Source organism: Staurois parvus, unplaced genomic scaffold (assembly GCF_062004578.1).
Source record: "Staurois parvus isolate SC_StPar_1 unplaced genomic scaffold, SC_StPar_1.0 ptg000175l, whole genome shotgun sequence".
NCBI lineage: Eukaryota > Metazoa > Chordata > Amphibia > Anura > Ranidae > Staurois > Staurois parvus.
In genome coordinates this window covers 6,041,851-6,062,931 of record NW_028317971.1, presented here as the reverse complement: position 1 = coordinate 6,062,931, position 21,081 = coordinate 6,041,851, and the positions used below count along the sequence as shown (strand labels likewise).

The 21,081-nt window shown below is 41.9% G+C and overlaps 1 protein-coding gene across 1 annotated transcript in view; it reads right to left on the bottom strand.

The window, feature by feature from the left end:
• PODXL (podocalyxin like) overlaps window positions 1–17,438 on the bottom strand; it is a 137,668-nt gene extending 120,230 nt beyond the window's left edge. The window contains exon 1 of the mRNA XM_089676881.1: window positions 17,072–17,438. Within this exon, the coding sequence (XP_089533007.1) occupies window positions 17,072–17,141 (70 nt within the window). The 5' untranslated portion in view covers window positions 17,142–17,438. The remainder of the gene's footprint in view (window positions 1–17,071) is intronic.
• Between the last annotated feature and the right edge of the window lie 3,643 nt (window positions 17,439–21,081).

The window sequence follows — 21,081 nt, the reverse complement described above, 5'->3', positions numbered from 1 at the left end:
GCTTACTCTGTTTACATTACACTTGCTAGACTTTTTCCATTCCCTCTGTGCGAGCAGTAAAAGTTTGTTGCCCGCTTTGAGAATGATGTAAAGTACAGCCGCTCTTTGTTTTACTCCAAGTTGCTTGTCTGCCCTCTAAAAAGGGTTATTGTCTCTTTGTTGAAGATGTATGGAGAGCACATGCATGATGCTTGTGGATGCTGTAAAAGAAATATTTGAAGAAAATACACAACGGAGCCCTTGAATGAAGCACTAGACTTTCTACACAAAAATGTAGAATTATAAAGGACCCAGTAAACTAAGATTTCAGACTCTGGAAGTGCTTAACTAATGCATGACAAAGATAAAAATACAACCACTATTAAAAAATAACAAAGCATCACATAAAGTGCTTTATACAAATAATAAACTTCTATCTACATAATTAACAAATGTTTGGGTTTTTCAGCTAAATTAGACCTTGAAGAAGGGGGCATACCCCGAAAGCTTGTCCTGAAAATTGTATGTTAGTGCAAATAAAAAAGTATCACGGACAGTACTCAATTGTTTCTGTCGCAAATGCACTAATACGGCTACAATCACCTCAAGCTTACAAATAAAATGGGTCTTGTGTATGGGAAGTGTCTGAAAGGAAAAATATTTGTCCCCAATTCCCCCCTAAAGGACTGGTTTACACTGGAACATGATGTAGGATAGGCGCATTCCCTGAGTGTTTCCCGCAACAATCAATAACACGCGGCCTTTGCAAGACACATGCGGGTGCCATTAAGTAATAATGACACCCCAAACGCATCCATGTTTGTGGCCACCAAACCGCACTACCATGCTGTTTGGTGCAGCGCGATCTGAAAAAGTTGTGCTTGCACTACTTTTTCCACTTTCTGGTACGTTTGGCTGTCCATTTATATGAATGGGCTGTAAAAACAGAAACCATGGGACCACACAGGAATGCACACATTCTAATGTGAACTAGCCCTTAATTTTAAAAATGTTGACAGCTGCAAACCAATTGGATGCTATGGACATCACAGACAATTTCTCTCCATTCTACATGTAAGGATTATTAAAGCCCAACTCCAAGAAACCTAAAAATTCTCTCTTGAAGTAAGACTCCACCCAAACTGCAAGGGTGACTTTTTCATTTAGTCTAGGGGGACAGTAAAAGACACCCTCCCCTGGCATATGGAACTCCCCATGCTCCGGCAGTGGACTGTCCCTCAGTGTCCTCACATCCAGGACTATGGATTGGTCTTGATGATGTCAGCTGACCTTAGACTGCCAGAGTGTTAGGAAGAAGAGGCTGCAGGGACCAGTCTAGCAGTGTGGAGGAGCCTCCAGAAGGTAAGTAAAAGTACTTTTCCAAATCCCCTAGAACTGAATAAGCAATTTACCCTTACAGTCTGGGCATGGCTTCATGGGAGAATTTTTAGGTTTCCTGGAGTTCAGTTTTAAGGGTATGTTCACCTTTTCAGGAAAAAAATTAAAAGGTGAACTAACTCAGTATATCTTGACCACCCCTCTGGACCCCATTGCACATAGCAGCTGTGATGCATTTCTGTTTTTACACCATTTTGTTTGCACAGCACTGGAGTGAGTACCCACTTGCAATGGTAAGTGTTCATTGGTTAGCTCGACCAAATGACCAGGCTTACCAGAAGAAGCCTCAGTTGCACTTCTCATTGGTCAGCAGGGTCACATGGCTGCACTTGCCAACGAATGCTTGCCATTGTGAGAATTATGCATGATACTTACTCTGGGGTTGTGTATTGTGGTATACTGCTACACTGACAGCATGGAGCATCACAGACTAAATGCAGCATGGTCAGGATGGGTGGACAGGATACTTGGAGTTAGTTCACATTTTCATTTTTTGTGGGTTACATCTCAATGCTGCTGAGCTCCTGAAGATATTTGCAGCAACTTCCTGTCTACATGCACTAATTACACAGTTGGGCCAACTTCCCTAAAGTAAAAACAGTGGATCATGCCTGCCTAATGTGTATTGAAATGGCCATTTGTAGTCTCCATCAGATACCCATTTGACAGGGTGACAAGACAGGATCAAAGCTGGGAAAGAGGGGCAGAGCCTTATCATCCAGCAGCACAACTGGGAAAGAAGGACACAGCGTTGTCACCCAAGACTATGACTGGGAAAGAGGGACAGACCATTGTCACCCAAGACTATGACTGGGAAAGAGGGACACAGCATTGTTACCCTTGAGCACAACTTGGATAAGGGATAGAGTGCTATCACCCATGAGCACTACTGGGAAAGAGGGACAAGGGACAGCACGTTGCCACTTCTTAACAGGAAGTGTCTGAACAGAGACTTTCATGGCAGAATCATTAGTTATTTTGTTATTACTATTGGTTCATTCATCATTAGGTATGTGATTATTAATAATACCTGCAGATTTTAAAATTATATTAAAATGTGAAAACTTGCATGAATAAATATGAATTTGGGGTTTGATTTTCAATCTATTTTAAACACCGTGTTACTACTGGAAAACGTTTTTGTCCCCTTCCCCTTTGCTGGGGTGTGACTGCCTCATGATTTCCCTGCAGAAGTTTCCTGCAAATAGGATTACAAGTGTTAGAGAATATGTCCCTACTGTTATACATGTGTTCCTGTGCCCTTTACCATTTTTAGTCATCTGTGTAATCAATGAAAGTAAAGAGTTTTCCTAAGTCCCCAGATGAGATGGCAGGGACTTAAAGTATATGTGAACCCTCATTCTGTAAAACAACCCATTCAGTTTAAAATACAAATGAAAGGCAAAACATTTGTGTATAGGTATAACAATGTTTTAAACCCCCCCTTTTTTTTAAATAAATGATTTCATCACAACCTCTGTCCATAACTACATGAGGAGCTCAGAGAGCTAGGGGAGGAGAAGCAGCATAACACTGATCTTCCCAGTGAATGGCTGTTCAGGGAAGGGAGGGGTCAGCATAGGTCTGATCATTGCAGGAGAGCAGTCTGAGTTCTCAGCACAGCCAAAAAACTGACCATGCTGTGCTCTCCTTCCTACTGTGGTCAGTTTTTAATAGGAAAGCAGAATGACTGAAAAGAACACCAGTGATGTCACACAAAGGAAGTAATACAAAGAGAACAGGATACATTTTCATACAAGTACATGGCACAGCAGGAACATATGAGGAATATGAAATGTTGGGATTACATATTCTTTAAGCTAGCCATGCACAGATGACAAAAAATATATAGTGTGCCGCTAATATATCATAATAAATACATGAACAATATATACAAGTGTATAAAAGCACAAAATCCCTGGTGATATGATCCTGACAGGATCTGATAGTGAAATAATATACAGTGAAAACGTGAAAAAAAGGAATAAATCCTGTATGTTAATGAGAACACAACCCAACTCCACAACCCCCCCCCCCACATCCCCAATTGAGGGACCAAGCAATCCCAAATACTAAAGTGTAAATAAATAAAGTTGATCCCCTACCAGGGGGATACTAAACCTATCAGAAAGTGATAAGTGCCAAACAAACACACTTAACCACATAAAAACGTCCACATAAATAAAAGTGCAATAATGTTGCTCATAAACACTAAATACATTCACAAAATTGTCCAATATTGATGAAGTGATATATAAACGTATACACGTGATCCATCAACGAAATCGTGCAAGTGATGAAGTGAATGCGTGATCACAGCACTAGTGAAAATCCTCAAGTGGCCAAAATGCCCCCTCACCTCCTCACAGTGACCACAAGGGCCAGCTCACTTTTAGGATCACACCATGATCCTTACAGGTAATGATTTGTCACAGGATAATATCCGCACTGGATCCCATCAATGGTGGCACTTTCTCCTCTCCTCTCAGGTCCCCTCCAGACATGGGTAACAGCAATATCGCTTACTATCCCATAAAGGATCATAATAACAAAGCAAAGAGATCCTCCATAGTGTAATCATGTTTACAGTATTTAGATTCAAACATTTAAAACTATCAATTGCCCACTCACATGTTATCCACGGAATATCAGCTTGTCACCTCATGCTATGTGTGTACTGCATGGGTAATGTTAGGTGTACCAAGATGGCGCCCATGCCGGAAATGACGTCACCGTGTACCGGACGTTTGTCACTGTGTACCAACGTGTTACGTCATGCTAATCACGTGACTTCATCAGGGTATCTGCACAGATGACACAGATCATGCACAGGGTATCATGCACAGATGACATTTCTTTCACTGGGTAGCTCTGTTGGTATTGCCTTTTTAAATGACCTTTGTTAAAGAACCAGTGTGGACAATTCTCAGTTAAATAGCACCTGTACCCAATCAGATGCAGAGGTTGTTCAGGTATTCCAACAGCCACGGGTTCTGGCTGTCAAAATACAATAGCCAACGCTGCAGGTTCATCCATGCATGCTATTAGTGGGCTGAATGAGAGATATCTTAACATGTATAGTCAACTTTTGATATCTTAGTTCTACGCTCATCAACATCTTTAAAGAATCATATACAGCTTTTGGTTCCATTTTCCTGTGCTGTGCTGCCACACATCCACAAGTACAAGCTCAAGGCATATCCAGGTATATGTACAATCGAGAGATGATATGTGTGAAATGCATTAAGACATTCTATCTGCTTGTTATACCCTATTTTTAAAGGAATAAAAACATTTGCATTGAGAGCTTAGAGCGCAGTCACCCTGGAATTTTTTTATTCATATGGCTTGGTGGTGAGCTGGATGCACACCCAACATAGTTTGTTGCGGGCACAAATAGACCTGTTTTCAACAATAAAGTTTACTTTTGAATAGGTATATCCAGCGTTGGATAGAAAGTTACTGAAAGACTACTAAGCTTCCTCCGATGTACAGTCTACAACTTACTTAGTAAATCATTTCTCTACAAACCTCTAACTAATATCTTCAGTCAAAAGTGTTAATTTACTGGAATATGATTACTTATAACCAACTAATTTATACCAAATACTTCAACTTTTCAAAAACTGTATAACATTAGGCAACATTTTTCTGACACTATTTTGCAGGAAATACTTATTCACTTTTTCAGCGCAAGTTTAGCATGAAAGAGGGGATTTAATTGGTTGCTATGGAATAAGGCATACAATTCACAACTGATAAATACGCCCTAATACTTTGTTATTTCTGCCCCATTCAATATGATTACAATTATTCATATCTCAGAAGTAACATTTTGATAAAGGTATATTAGGCCAAAGATTGGCCACTGTTCAAAAACAAGTTAGAAGCTTGAAGCTATGGTATAGATTATTACATTAGGTAGCTTTGATTGCTTAAAAAGTGAAAAAAAAAGACTTTGAAGTGAAAATTAGCACTAGCCATAACAATAATCTCCAAATATAGTTCTATCTGCCTATATCCTTTTTTTCATGTTATGGGGTGATATCCGACTTACTGAGCACATGCATCCTGTCAATTTTAAAAGACAAGCTCCAGACAGGATGGGAAGATCTGGAACTTGGGGCACTCCCACTGCAGACTGCGCCATTGAAAGAACTTATTTAAACATTGTAATGAGGAAGTACAGTTATTAAAATCATTCTGGGCCAAGCAAGGCTTCATTAGTGTCAGAGTCAGAATAAGTGCACGTTACAATAAAATGATTTGTTTCCTTGTGTATCCTTGTGTATCATATTTGGTGCTAGCAGTGATATTCAATGTTTCCTAAAGGGTTAGTTCACCTTTACAATAAAACTGTCCATGCATTGAAGCATCCTCAGTACATTAAAATATACTGTTCACATAAAAAAAAGAAGCTTCTTTTTAATGTCATACCTGCAGGCCATCTTTGGTCTTTCCCAAGTCTGCCCAAAAAAATTCCCAGGTAGGCGTTCCCCCCCCCACCCCTCTCATTTCTTCAATCAAGGGCTGACAAGTCAACCACTAAATGACTTTCGGCTGGTTCATCAGGAACCAGCCAAAATATACTCCCTGTATGGACAGCTTAAAGTGAGACTACACAATATCCATATTCTTCACATAAAAAATCCATATACATCCACTAGTTAATGGCTGTGTAATCTATTTTTTATCAGATTGTTTCTTTCTGTGTTCTGCTTCCTTGTGATGTTCTCTGTGAGATCCTGGAAGCAAAGGTAAATTTTTTCTTCTAAAATAATAAACATGGCATACCCACTTGCTCTGTGCAATGGGATTGCAAAGAGTGGCCCTGAAGCTCCTCTTCTGGAGATCCTCAACAGAACTTTTGGCTCCTCCTCTTTTGTGTCTGCCACCATAGTAAGCCACTTCCCATGGAGGCAGATGTGTGGGTGTGCAACTGAGCTGGGCTGTGTGTGTCCTTAGACACACAGAAAGTGGCTTGACCCCACCCCCCACTCTCTGCTCACAGGATTTGATTTACAGCAGCAGGTGCCTATGGCTCTCACTGTTGCCCCTCTGGCCTGTGAATGCAGGGAGAGAGGGGAGAGCTTCTTCAAGATGGCCACAGCACTGGATTAAATATTTAGGGGGGTAAGGGGGTGATACTGCTACTGGGACATTTTTTACCCTGCAGGGAATGAGTTAAGGTAGAAAAATGTCTTGACGTTAGTACGACTTGAACTTCCCCCTCACTTTCCACCCCCTACGTCCCCCACAGCTCTCTGGGACATTTCACAGGTCCTAGAGGACTGTGGCCCATTCACAAAGTGCAGCGTGATTTGCAAATGTGCAGTAGGAAACAAGGCATCACTCCCAGTTTCTCTTAGTCAAGATGGCGGCACTAACACCTGACAGCCGATTGAAGAATCGGCTCAGGGTGAAGACACCGCTGGATCCCTGGACAGGTAAGTGCCCTAATATTAAAAGTCAGTAGCTACAGTATTTGTAGCTGCTGACTTTTAATTTTTGGGAAGGGGGGGGCAGCGGAACTCCTCTTTAAGATTATTATTATTATAATACAAAATTTCTATAGCATACATAATTAGATTTTTTTAAGAACAGGAATACATTTATTTTAAACAGGAGTTCAGTGTCACTTTAACCCCTCATCATTTCATCCTTTATAATCCTTTAGCCTTTAGTTATATTATAAGAAACAATTTGACACTAACCCCTCAATAGTACAGTGTATTGCAGAATAGAGGTTTGATAAACACAGTCCAGACAATAGAAAGGAAATCCCTACCCTACCGCCTTCATGGGCCACATGGGAAATTCAGACACGTACGCACAGAGCAGGTGGGAAAGCTGAAGTGGTAGATGACCATTTAATGATTCATACTTTACAGTCAGACTGTGCAAGTTTACAGCTGTGGAAAGAATTTGTGAGAGAATGACATGATAAGCTGTGATAATAACCCCAGTGGAAAGATCACACAGGGTTCCCACCTGACAGATATTTGATGGGCCTGGCTAGTGAAATGGTGCTTGATATCAATGCTAATAATAGGACAGAGATAGGAAGGACAGTCATTTTTCCAGGAAACCCAACGTTTGTATACTTTTCCCACGTTTTGTGGTATAGCCAGCCAGCTATGTGTAACCTCCATAGTCTCATGGGATGTCATCTTGCCTTGCCAACTGTAGAACCAACCCATTGATGGCATTTCTTAAATTCAGAGATGCATAATGTTTCCACTAATCTCAAACACCAAGCATTTTCCATATGCACCACTCATCTGACTGCAAATATAGAATATTTTAAATAAATAAAAGGCACTGCAAATAGTTGTATACATTGCCATACCAAATTACCTGCTGACAGTAGAATGTAAACACATTGTCCACATTATATTTGTTTATTTTTTTTCAATACAGCATGGACCCCCCCTCCTCTTTCCCAATGCATACCAGGCCCTTCAGGTCTGGTTTGGATTTTGAGGAGAACCCCATGCCAAAAAAAAGGCATCTCCGCGCCCCCACGATGGTATGGTTGGGGGTTATTGGTTACTTAGTAACAGGAGAGCAACGGCTATCATTCCTCGAGTGCTTCTTGACTGGACTAGTTGGGTTTGGTGAGTGGCAGGATTTGTTTGGGTTTTTTCCATGCAGGTTGGTGTTCATCATGATTGATGCTGGATTTACATTGTGGAGCCCCCAAAGCATTCTCCATGTTGAGGATATGTGGCCTGGTATGGTTTGGGGGGTGGTGCTCTCTTGTCCTTCTCTTTCCTGGCATGCTGGGCTGCATGCTGGAGTAAGGGCCTGGTATGGATTTTGGGGTGACTCATGCCATTTAAAAAATTTAAAAAAATTTGGTGTGGAGTTCCCCTTAAAATTCATATTAGACCCTAAGGGCCTGGTGTGGATTGGGAGCCCCCTGCACTGTTTTTTTTTAACTTGTTAATGCCGGCACTTGTTTTATTTACATTCTGCTGTCAGCGGAAATCTCGCTTACAGAATTTGAGTCATGGTTGTTAAGGACGTGACGGTCGGCTGACTGACTGCTTCTTAACAGCCACCTATTATTGAATCCATTCTGATCATTCGTTATTTTGTATGCTTCAGACATCCAAATAAAACAAATTAATTTTGTTATAATTTATTTTGGATTAGTTGAAATTCATTACTGTTGTTATTTGGGTGTTTGGATGTATCCTAATCTAATAACAAAAAGTTAATCCGAATTTCGATTTGTAACAAAACAAATTGCACATGTTTAGTGTGTATGACATTATCTCCACAGTGTTGTCATAGCTCTGTCTTTGTGTAAGAAATCCAGCTCATGAATCCTCTTTGGCATGCTTTTTTGGAATCAATATGTGTGAACATGAGAACTACCAAAATAGCCATTGGAGTCATACATGAACTTGAAGCACCAGGCAAGTATAAAAAAAATAGTTTGCCCTACTTTTACAGTTGCAGTAGTACGCTCTGTAGTATAGTTGGGTTTAAACTGGGCCGAATATTGTGCCATGATTCCTATGACACTGGCTTACTCTTTTCAGCTCCTCTCCTTTGCTGATAAGTCACCATATCTATAATGATGGCTTGTTTCAGTACACACTGACATCTTACTTAAATCTCCTGCCAAGAATAACAAGATAAAAAATTAATAGAATGTTCAAAGATCAAATAGTAAAACCAGCTTTTGCTGTGATATTCAGTTTTAATCCAGAGATTTCCTCTGTAGTACTTTTCTCTACTGCTAGATGTCCTTATGCTGATCACACACCTATAGATGTCTTTTGTTTAGCCTTCAGATTCCTCTACTCATGCTAATAGTATGAATTCCCCCTGCTGGGCTGTTGTTTTTGACAGTTGACTCCACCAGCTGACAGAATACCCAAACACTATCAGCATCTGATTGGATGCAGGCGCTGTTTGGCTAACATGCTCTTTAAACAAAATGCTGATGAGACCATACACTCCTCAAGTTGTGGCTGAGCCAGCAGGAATTGCCAAAATTGGAGCAGTTTATGGCCAGCATTAGTCTGATGGCCAGCATGTAGGCAGGGGTTAGTTCCCCTTTAATTTTTACTCCCCCTGGTGGGAGGAGTGATCAGTCATGCCTGCCTATTTAAAGCATGGATGGGGTCAGTCTAAGGGAGAGAGTCTGCAGTCAGGTTGAAGAAGAGAAAAGAATAGAGAGTTGTATGTGCTCTCTCCTTCAGGAGAGGGGCTGAGCAAAGACTGCAGTGCTTAGGCTTAGGAACGGGAATTAGAGAAGAAGGACTTAAAGAACACTATGTGAGTTCTGCAGTGCTCCCTCCCTCCATCTACAAAATGTGATAGTGTTCTGGCTGAACAGTTAATGCCATGATTTGGAACGCTACTACTACCACTGGAATGTTCTGTTATTCTTTTAATAAGTAAATAAGTTATTTTGGATCAACCAGCCTTGGTGTGATCTTCTACTAGAAGTTTAGAACAGTGTCAAGTGTGCAGTCTATACCTGGAAAGGAGAGTTAAAACAATATGGACATTTAAAGTGTTATATACTGGTGCAAACCTGGTCGACGTAGGAGTAGGTGATGGCTGAGGAAAGGGAGTCACTCTCATGGCGGTGAGAGTGGACCCGCTTATAGAACATGCATCAGGGGACCTGGGCCCCCAGCACACTATTGGCCCTGGGTGCTTGGTAGTATTGTTGCTTCCTCTCACACTCCAGCCCTGCTCTACAGGCTAATACCAGAAAAAATGTAGGTACTTGCACTGTTTGTATTTAAAAAATACATTTAATAATAATAATTAATGGTTGCGGAGCTCTGTTTTATAGTTCAGCTTTAATAATAAATGCAGCTAAAATAGAGCTGGCAATGATATAAGTTTGCTTGGTTTAAAGCTGAATACCTGTAATTGGTACTAGAAATATAGATTCACTAAAGTCTATAAATTACCACCAGGCTTTATACAGGAAACTGTGCTAAACCACCCTCCAACCATTCAACATTCACATGCCAAAATGTTGTGTTCAGTGATATATCTGGTGTTTGTCAGTTGAATTGCAGAGGATGAGGCTCAGTGCAGGAAGGGGTCAAAGCTTGGTCTTGATGACTTGATGCCAGTAAACAGCTTGTCCTGGCATACAGGGGGCTTTCCAGGAACAAAGGGACTGATCTGACAAGTGTGGGCATTTGGTGAGTGAACTATTAGTACTGTTTATACACACTGAAAGATACAGAGAACTTGTGGGTAGAGGTAAGGGGTAAGCATTCTAAAAGGTTGTATGGGTCTTTTTTACACCTGGGAAACCTATATGCTAAGAGTTATATACGGGCTGCCCTTCTGTTGATTTTCCTGGTTGCTAGATTTATTTGTTACAAGTACTTATATAGCACTGTCAATTTACATAGCACTATATATATACAGTCAGGTCCATAAATATTGGGACATCGACACAATTCTAACATTTTTGGCTCTATACACCACCACAATGGATTTGAAATGAAATGAACAAGATGTGCTTTAACTGCAGACTGTCAGCTTTAATTTGAGGGTATGTACAGCCAAATCAGGTGAACGGTGTAGGAATTACAACAGTTTGCATATGTGCCTCCCACTTGTTAAGGGACCAAAGGTAATGGGACAATTGGCTTCTCAGCTGTTCTATGGCCAGGTGTGTGTTATTCCCTCATTATACCAATTACAATGAGCAGATAAAAGGTCCAGAGTTCATTTCAAGTGTGCTTTTTGCATTTGGAATCTGTTGCTGTCAACTCTCAAGATGAGATCCAAAGAGCTGTCACTATCAGTGAAGTAAGCCATCATTAGGCTGAAAAAACAAAACAAACCCATCAGAGAGATAGCAAAAACATTAGGCATGGCCAAAACAACTGTTTGGAACATTCTCAAAAAGAAGGAACACACCGGTGAGCTCAGCAACACCAAAAGACCCGGAAGACCACGGAAAACAACTGTGGTGGATGACCGAAGAATTCTTTCCCTGGTGAAGAAAACACCCTTCACAACAGTTGGCCAGTTCAAGAACACTCTCCAGGAGGTAGGTGTATGTGTGTCAAAGTCAACAATCCAGAGAAGACTTCACCAGAGTGAATACAGGGGGTTCACCACAAGATGTAAACCATTGCTGAGCCTCAAAAACAGGAAGGCCAGATTAGAGTTTGCCAAACGACATCTAAAAAAGCCTTCACAGTTCTGGAACAGCATCCTATGGACAGATGAGACCAAGATCAACTTGTACCAGAGTGATGGGAAGAGAAGAGTATGGAGAAGGAAAGGAACTGCTCATGATCCTAAGCATACCACCTCATCAGTGAAGCATGGCGGTGGTAGTGTCATGGCGTGGGCATGTATGGCTGCCAATGGAACTGCTTCTCTTGTATTTATTGATGATGTGACTGCTGACAAAGCAGCAGGATGAATTCTGAAGTGTTTCGGGCAATATTATCTGCTCATATTCAGCCAAATGCTTCAGAACTCATTGGACGCCGCTTCACAGTGCAGATGGACAATGACCCAAAGCATACTGCAAAAGCAACCAAAGAGTTTTTTAAGGGAAAGAAGTGGAATGTTTTGCAATGGCCAAGTCAATCACCTGACCTGAATCCGATTGAGCATGCATTTCACTTGCTGAAGACAAAACTGAAGGGAAAATGCCCCAAGAACAAGCAGGAGCCAAAAACAGTTGCAGTAGAGGCCTGGCAAAGCATCACCAGGGATGAAACCCAGCGTCTGGTGATGTCTATGCGTTCCAGACTTCAGGCTGTAATTGACTGCAAAGGATTTGCAACCAAGTATTAAAAAGTGAAAGTTTGATTTATGATTATTATTCTGTCCCATTACTTTTGGTCCCTTAACAAGTGGGAGGCACATATGCAAACTGTTGTAATTCCTACACCGTTCACCTGATTTGGATGTAAATACCCTCAAATTAAAGCCGACAGTCTGCAGTTAAAGCACATCTTGTTCATTTCATTTCAAATCCATTGTTGTGGTGTATAGAGCCAAAAATGTTAGAATTGTGTCTATGTCCCAATATTTATGGACCTGACTGTATATATATATATATATATATATATATATATTGTACATTCACATCAGTCCTTAACCCTCAAGGGGTGTACAATCCAAGATCCCTAACGTACATTCATACATACACATACTAGGGCCAGTTTAGACAGGATCCAATTAACCTACCAGCATGTCTTTGGAGTGTGGGAGGAAACCCACGCAGGCAAAGGGAGAACATGCAAATTCCAGGCAGGTGGTGATGTGGTTGACATTTGAACCAATGACCCTAGTACTGCCAGGTGGAAGTGCTAACTATTTAACCACTGTGCTGCCCAATATGGGTCAAAAGGCTTAGGTCAGTGACTTTAAATAAGTGATATCAGAGACAGAACTCCTGTTCCTTACACTTGTTCCAAACAGACAGCTAGCATTTTTAGCAGATGCATTTAGCAATGGCATCCTACATATTTTTCTCACCGACTGTCATAGTGATCCTCTCGCTTCAATGCTTTGGCCTACTGACCTGGAAAAAGTATGCCAACAAGGACTTTCTCTGGCTCTCCTTATCTGTTCTAGATCCGTGACTTGGAAAGAATAGACACCTGTGGGTGAACAATAAGAGCCTGGAATCTGTTATTTTCAAACAGGTTCAACAATGGTAGCCATGAATTTCTCCCCTGACAAGAAACCTAATCTGTGATAGCTATAATTGGGAACATGCTCAATCAGCCACCATTCAGTTATAAATTCAGTGAGACAAAAATGCAACTTTCTGAATCTGCTCACCTGTGAAAGCATTTAATATTCCTTTGTGTTGTGAATGATCTGAAAGTTTGACTCAATGTCAAACTATTATAACACACCTAATATAAAGTGTGTATTCTTAGTTGAATAGCAGAAGTTGGTCAGATCAGGCCACATTACATTCATATATTTGGGTGCCTTTAAAGTATACAACAAGGTTTGCAGGCTTCTAATAAAAACATTTAGTAAGTTGTCCATCACTTAAATATGTATTGCCACAAATATATTCTGCTCTATGAAAATGTACACAGAATTCACATTGAACATACTCATAGTAAATTGACAACAAAACAAACAACACTTGCTTTAAAGCATAAATAGTTAATAAATATGTAGTTCTCTGGCTTGTTAAACTACAGATCCAAGCAAGCAGAACACACCACACCTATCTGCATCAGGTTGTTCTCCAATGTTTGTGGACCTACAGTTCCAAGTCAGCAGAAAATACTACAACAGATTGTGTCAGAGTCCCACAAGTGGTTCCCTAGCTTGTTAAATTAGCATAGCAACCTGTAAAATAGAACCACAGGTGGTTTTCTAGCTTTTATGGAACTATAGGTCACAGAAGGCAAACAATACTACAGGATCCTGTATCAAAGAACCCTGGGTGGTTTTCCAACTGTTGTGGGAATTGAAATCCAAGCAAACCACACCACACCAACTATTATCAGAGTGCTGCAGATGATTTCTCAGCATTTATGGACCTACAGGTATCAATAGGCAGAAGATAATACAACTGCTAGTATCAGAGGTGGTTCTCTAGCTGTAGTGAAACTTGAGATTCCAGCAGACCACACCACATGAACTATTATCACAGTGTTACAATGGTTCTCCAGCAATTGTTGACTTGTAAATACCGGTAGACAAAAAGGTACCACAGCAACAAATGGTTCTAAAGTTGTGGAGCTGGAGGTCTCAAGTGTAACATGGTATAGCAAGCTGTAAAATAGAGACACATGGTTTTCTAGCTTTTGTGTAACTAAAGGTCTTATTAGGCAAAGATTCTACAGTAGCTTGTGTCAGAGCACAACGGGTGGATCTCTAGCTGTTGTGGAACTTGAGATCCAAGCAGACCACACCTCACTAACCTTTTTCAGAGTGCTGCATATGATTCTCCAGCAATTGTGGAACTACTGAGCCCAGCAGGCAGAAAGACACCACAACCACCTGTCTTAGAGTAGCATAAGTAGTTGTCTAACTTGCAAAACTTAAGGGCCTAACAAGCAGAACCACAGTAAATTAGAGCCACATGTGGTTTTCAAGCTTTTGCTGAACTATAGATCCCAGTAGGATGCTAAAGAAACTTGTGTCTGAGTACTAGGGGTGGTTTAAAAGCTATTGTGGAACTTGAGATTGCAGCAGATCACACCCAAGCAACCATTATCAGAGTGCTGCAGATGGTTCTCCAGGATTTGAGGAACATAGATCTCCAGGGCAGAAGATAATACTCTCCATATGAGAGTACCACAAATGGTTTTATAACTGTTGTAGATCTTTAGATCTCAGCAGATTACGCCACACCAACCATTATCACAGTGCTGTGGATGGTTCTCCAGCATTTGTAGAACTACAGATGCCAAGTGGCAGACAAAACTACAGCGACCTGTCCAGAGTACTACAAGTAATTTTCTAGTTTGTGACACTGCAGGTCCCAAAAAACAGAAGGTACCACAACAACCTGTAAATTAAAACCACAGGTGTATTTTAGTATTTGTGTAGCTATAGCTCCCAGTGGGCAGGAGATTCTACAGAAATCTGTTTCTGCATCCTATGGGTGGCTTTCTAGCTGTTGTGGAGTTGAGATTTTAGCATATCACACTACAGCAACCTTAATTAGTACTGAATATGGTTCTCCAGCATTTGTGGAACTACAAATCCCTGAAGGCAGAAGATACTACATCTGCATGTATCAGACTGCCAGTAGTGGTTCTTTAGCTTGTGAAAGTACAGGTGTCAACAAGCAAAAATGCCATAGCAACCTGTAAATTAGAACCACGTGTGGATTTCTAGCTTTTGTCGAACCATGTGTCCCAGTAGGCAGACGATACTACACAAAGCTGTATCTGAGTACCACAGGTTGTTCTCCAGCTGTTGTGTAAGTTGAGATTTCAGCAGATAAAACCACAGCAATCATTGCCAGAATGCTGCAGATGTTTCGCAAGCAGGGACAGACTGACCATTTGGAAACTCGGGCACTGCCCAAGGGCCCGGGGTCAGTAGGGGGCCCCATGAGATGCCCCTGGTACCTTTTTCATAGGCTTTTTTGAGTTTGGGCAAGGACACAGGGGCCCCATGATCCCCTATTGCCCGGGGGCCCCATGAGTTGTCAGTCCGCCCCTGTTCACAAGTATTTCAAGTACACAGATCTCAGTAGGAAGAAGATACAACAGCAACCTGTATCAAGAGTACCTCAAGTGGTTCTCTAGCAATTGTGAATCTGAGATCCCAGCAGACCACACCCCACCAACCATTATCAGAGTGCAGCAGATGGTTCTCAGCATTTGTGGAACTACAGATCCCAGAAGGCAGAAAACACTACAGCGTGTACCACAAGTGGGTCTAAAGCCTGTGAAAGTACAAGTCCCAATGCCCAATATAAATTATAGTAACCTATAAATTAGAACCACTGGCGTTTTCTAGCTTCTGTGGAAGTATATGTTCTAGCAGGCAGAAGATACCACAGAAGGATGTATCTGAGTACCACAGGTGGTGCTCCAGCTGTTGTGGAACTTGAGATTTCAGCAGATCACACCACAACCATTATCAGAGTGTTACAGATATTTCTCAAGCATTTCAGGAACGCAGATCTCAGTAGGCAGAAGACAACAGCAACTTGTATCAGAGTACCACAAGTGGTTCTCTGGCTATTGTGAATCTGAGATCCCAGCAAACCCCATCCCATCAACCATTATCAGAGTGTAGCAGATGGTTCTCAGCATTTGTGGACCTATAGATCCCAGCAGGCAGAAGACACTATAGCAACCTGCCTCAAGTACTGCAAGTGGTCCTCTAGCTTGTGAGAATACAGGTCCAAACAAACAAACAAGAAGATATCATAGCAACCCGAATCAAGAAACCACAAGTGTTTCTCTAGTTTTTGTGGACCTAAAAGTCCCCAGTAGGCAGAACACCATACCAACCTGTATCAAATGTGTGCAAGTGTTCCTACACTGGGACTACAGGTCTTAGTATACAGAACATACCACAGCAACCTGCACCAGGGTACCACAAAATACCCAAGCCCACATGAGGATGCTGCAGGCTTCTCAGTCACATAGATCAGTAGATTGGACTTTACGGCCTCGTTCACACCATATGTGCAGGGAAACTGATGTGCAGATTTCACTTGCAAATACATAAATTTCCATCAGTTTTCATGCGCGCTCCAATGACTTTTATACACATTGCAGATTCCTGCGCAGAAAAAAATCTTCACGTGATACTAGTGTTGTGGTGTGAACAGGACACATAGAGAACAATTGATTTTGTTGTGCCTCAGAACGAATGCAGAAAAACTAAAGTCTCTGCATCATGATGTGAACAAACCCTACATCAACTTTACTGGAGAGGCCAGTGAAAATAATGAATGAATGGATCTCCTTCCATAGATTCCTTTCTACAAATGTCTTTCCACATTGTAACAAGTTGAAATCAGCTACAATGTATCATAATAAACCTAGGTATTGAGTAAACAAACTCATTCTCATCATTTGATGGGAAGTCTTCCAGGGTGTGAATTGAGCTCGCATGCCTTTTATTGCCCTAACAATGAGTGCACCAAATTCCTGCCTGGACCGTGTGACTCCATCAGGAGGGAAGGGAGGGGATGGGTGCCTACAGCGGGAAGATTTCATGAATTCATCAATGCACTCACCCACAACAGAGAGGACTCCCAACACTAGGCACAGGATGGCCATGACTGCTTCTGCTGAAGATGACCACATCAGAAGGAGAAGCTGCTCTGCTGATCTCAGGATAGCTCAGCAGATGATGACTTGTCTTTGGCTGTCCAGAGGCTTCAGAGCTGGGACAGTGATCCTTTGCTGCTCCCCTCCAGATCCCAGTCTGCTGAGTCCAAGGCTGCTCTCCCATGGACTGTGTGTATGTAGTTCAGCACCCTCCTGCGCTATGTGCTGCTCTGGGATTCCCTGCTGCTCGCTCTGCTCTGCACTTGTTGCTGCAAATCCCCCCACTGCCTCTATTACTGATCTCTAACAAGGAAAGGGGGGGTTTGACATGGACAAATCGGCTCTGCTCTCTCCACTAGGAAAAGTTGGGTGGACCTGCCCACCAAACAATAACATAGGAAACTCCTCCATCTGCAGCCCAGACCAAGATATGTGCAGGATGCGAATTCAATGGAAATGACCCCATGAAAGGAATTGGCGAGGAAGTCCTGTGCTAAAACAATCATTAGTGGATAGGGTGCTGGAAGAGTCCAGGATGGAGGCAGGCACACAATAAGATTGCTTTTTTAACTCTTGTTACCATGGTGCTTGGTGATGAGCATCCCCTGTTTGCCAAATGTTGATAATCTGCACCAGACAGCTGGGCTCTGGGGGGTTACATGAAGTGGGATTAACTAGAGCCCATCCCTTTAATTCCTAACAGGCAGTAAACACTTTATATACTGTAAACTGCAGCAAGGTCAGAGAGACAAAGCAAGAAAAACAACCTGCTTTTACAGCAAAAATGATCTAAAGGATTAAGGCAACTCAGCCAGTAGACATATTACCAGGGGAAGGATGGTGATGGGTTGCCTTGACCTATTTTTGACTGTTTTTGCAACTCAAAGAGGCTGAAATTTGCAAAAATGTGATTATGTGTATTGTCAGGGTATACTTTCGTTCTTCCAGGCAGCATAGTGACTAAATTTTTAGTACTTCTGCCTGGTAGTACTAGGATCATTGGTTCAAATCCAGTGGTGTCCCTAGGCAGGTGCGGGGGGTGCGCTCCGCATGGGTGACACTGGATCTGCTCCAGGGAAAAGTAAATTGTAAAGCAAGCTGACGATCCCCGCAGATCCGATCCATCCTGCGGGGATCATCGGAATGCAACCTATACGGGGTGACACTGGTCCCGCTACACGATAAAGTAAGTTGTAAAGCAAGCCAACGATCCCTGCAGGATGGATCGGATCTGTGGATTGAGTATAATAGATCGGAGTCTGATCCATTATGCTCAATCCGCAGATCCGATCAATTCTGCGGGGATCGTCAGAGGGGGTGTCACCAAGCATTATTGCACCTGGTGACATCAAACCTAGGGACGCCCCTATTCAAATCTCAACAACGGCACCACCTGCCTGGAGTTTGCATGTTCTCTCTGTGCCTTTGTGGGTTTCCTCCCACACTCCAAATAAATGCTGGTAGGTAAAATGGCTCTAGTATGTGTATGTATGAATGTAAGTTAGGGACCTTAGATTGTACACTCCTTGAGGGTTAGGGATTGATGTGAATGTACAGTATATATGTAAAGTGCTGTGTAAATTGATGGTGCTATAAAAGTACCTGAAATAATGAATTAGAGGGTGCCACCCCACAAATATATAATGCAATACCAAGGCAGCTACTCCTTTAAGTGTAACAAACACTTTATACACACTCACCGGCCACTTTATTAGGTACACCTGTTCAATTGCTTGGTAGCACAAATTGCTAATCAGCCAATCACTTGGAAGCAACTCAATGCATTTAGGCATCTCGACATGAAGATGACTTACTGAAGTTCAAAACGAGCATCAGAATGGGGAAGAAAGGGAATTTAAGTGACTTTGAACGTGGAATGGTTGTTGGTGCCAGGTCTCTGTATTTCAAAAACTGCTGATCTACTGGGATTTTCACATGTAACTATCTCTAGGGTTTTCAGAGAATGGCACGAAAATGAGAAAATATCCAGACAGCGGCAGTTGTGTGGATGAAAATGCCTTGTTTATGTCAGAGGTCAGAGGAGAATGGGCAGACTGGTTGCTGCGAAATTCAGATGGTAGGGTCAGAATTTGGCGTAAACAACATGAAAACATGGATCCATCCTGCTTTGTGTCAACGGTTCAGGCTGGTGATGGTGTAATGGCGTGAGGGGTATTTTCTTGGCACTAGCAAGGTGTACCTAATAAAGTGGCCGGTGAGTGTATGTGCAAAAATAATAAAGGTAGGCGCTATCCCTTTAAAGAATTAAATGTGTTCAAAACATGTAATATCAAATAAAGATAGTGAAATACTTCCCATAAAATCAGACAAATCAAAAATAATTGGAATCAGTAATCCAACCATATATGTGCAAAAGTCCCCAGTCACCATGTTCTTGAAAAATAAAAAGGTGACAAAACTTCTTAGAAACAAAGTGCTCCACCACGTGCAGATAAACTCCTCACTCACCAGATCCCAATGGCCAACAAAACAGTTTACAAGAGATAGATATCAGATTCTTTAGATAAAACATCACCTCCTCTACCTGGGATCACTGGGACCAAGCTGCTCATAGATGTCACTGTCAATTCTACTGTCAACTGTCAATTCAACTGTCAATACGATTTAATGAGTTTTAATGTACAAAAGCAGAATATAATACCCAATTGTTTGTAAAATATAAAAGATGATGTTATGCCAAGTAAATATATACCAAACATGTCACAGTTTAGGGGCGCTTTCATTTTTTAAATTATTTATATAAAAGTTCTTTATTACATTGTTTCTTTATTTTTGTTACATTTTTAATCTACATCAGGGGTGTCAAACCGGTGGCCCTCCAGCTGTTGCTAAACTACAAGTCCCATGAGGCATTGCAAGGCTGACAGTTACAAGCATGGCTCCCAAAGGCATGATGGGACTTGGAGTTCCGCAACAGCTGGAAGGCTGCCAGTTTGACATCCCTGATCTACATTATTGCTCTCAAAAGGGATGAACAACATCTGTCATGACCTGTGTCAATACTTGGGTCACCTCCTAGTGGCACTGTTGTTCCCAGAGTTGAAGGGTGCAGTTCCGGAGGCCACCAGTGGGTGTCTCCCAACATCTGGGCTGTCCAAGTAAGTAGGCTGCACCTGACTGGGCTGCTGGGAGGTATATAATCCCACCCTTGACTGGAGTTCAATGCTTCAGTATTCTTCCTGCAAGCCATGTCTCTGCTAGGGTTACCACCTCATCCCTTTAAAAACCAAACACATATTAATTACACAGGTCCTGTGGCTGACTTAGTGCCTTGTCTACATTAAATTAGCCTCAGAACCTGTGTAATTAATATGTGTTCTGTTTTTAAAGGGATAAGGTGGCAACCCTAGTACCTGCCTGAGGTACCTGCGCCCCCAACTTCCTTCTCAGAGCATGTGATTGACAGCAGCAGAAGCCAATGGCATGAGTCCTGTGTGAAGAAGAAGAGAAGAGATGCAGCCATGCACAGCACTAGATCTCTTCTCCCCTCTCTCCCTCCTCACACAGGAAAAGAGGAGGACAGAAAACAATAAAACATTTTTTACCTTAATAAAGGGAATGCATTATTTAGGTAAAAAAACATTTTGGCTTTAGAACCACTTTAAGTTCCCAGTACAAAATGAGCAGTGCCAGATTACCAAATAGGCAGAGTAGGCACCAGTCTATGGGCCCCATGCTGTTTATGGACCCTGCAACAAGCAGCACAGTGGCTAAATGGTTAGCACTTCTGCCTGGCAGTACTAGGGTCGTTGGTTCAAATCTCAACCATGGCACCACCTGCCTGGAGTTTGCATGTTCTCCCTGTCCCTGCGTGGGTTTTCTCCCACACTCCAGAGACATGCTGGTAGGTTAATTGGATCCTGTCTAAATTGGTCCTAGTATGTGTATGTATGAATGTGAGTTAGGGACCTTAGATTGTACACCGCTTGAGGTTTAGGGACTGATGTGAATGTAC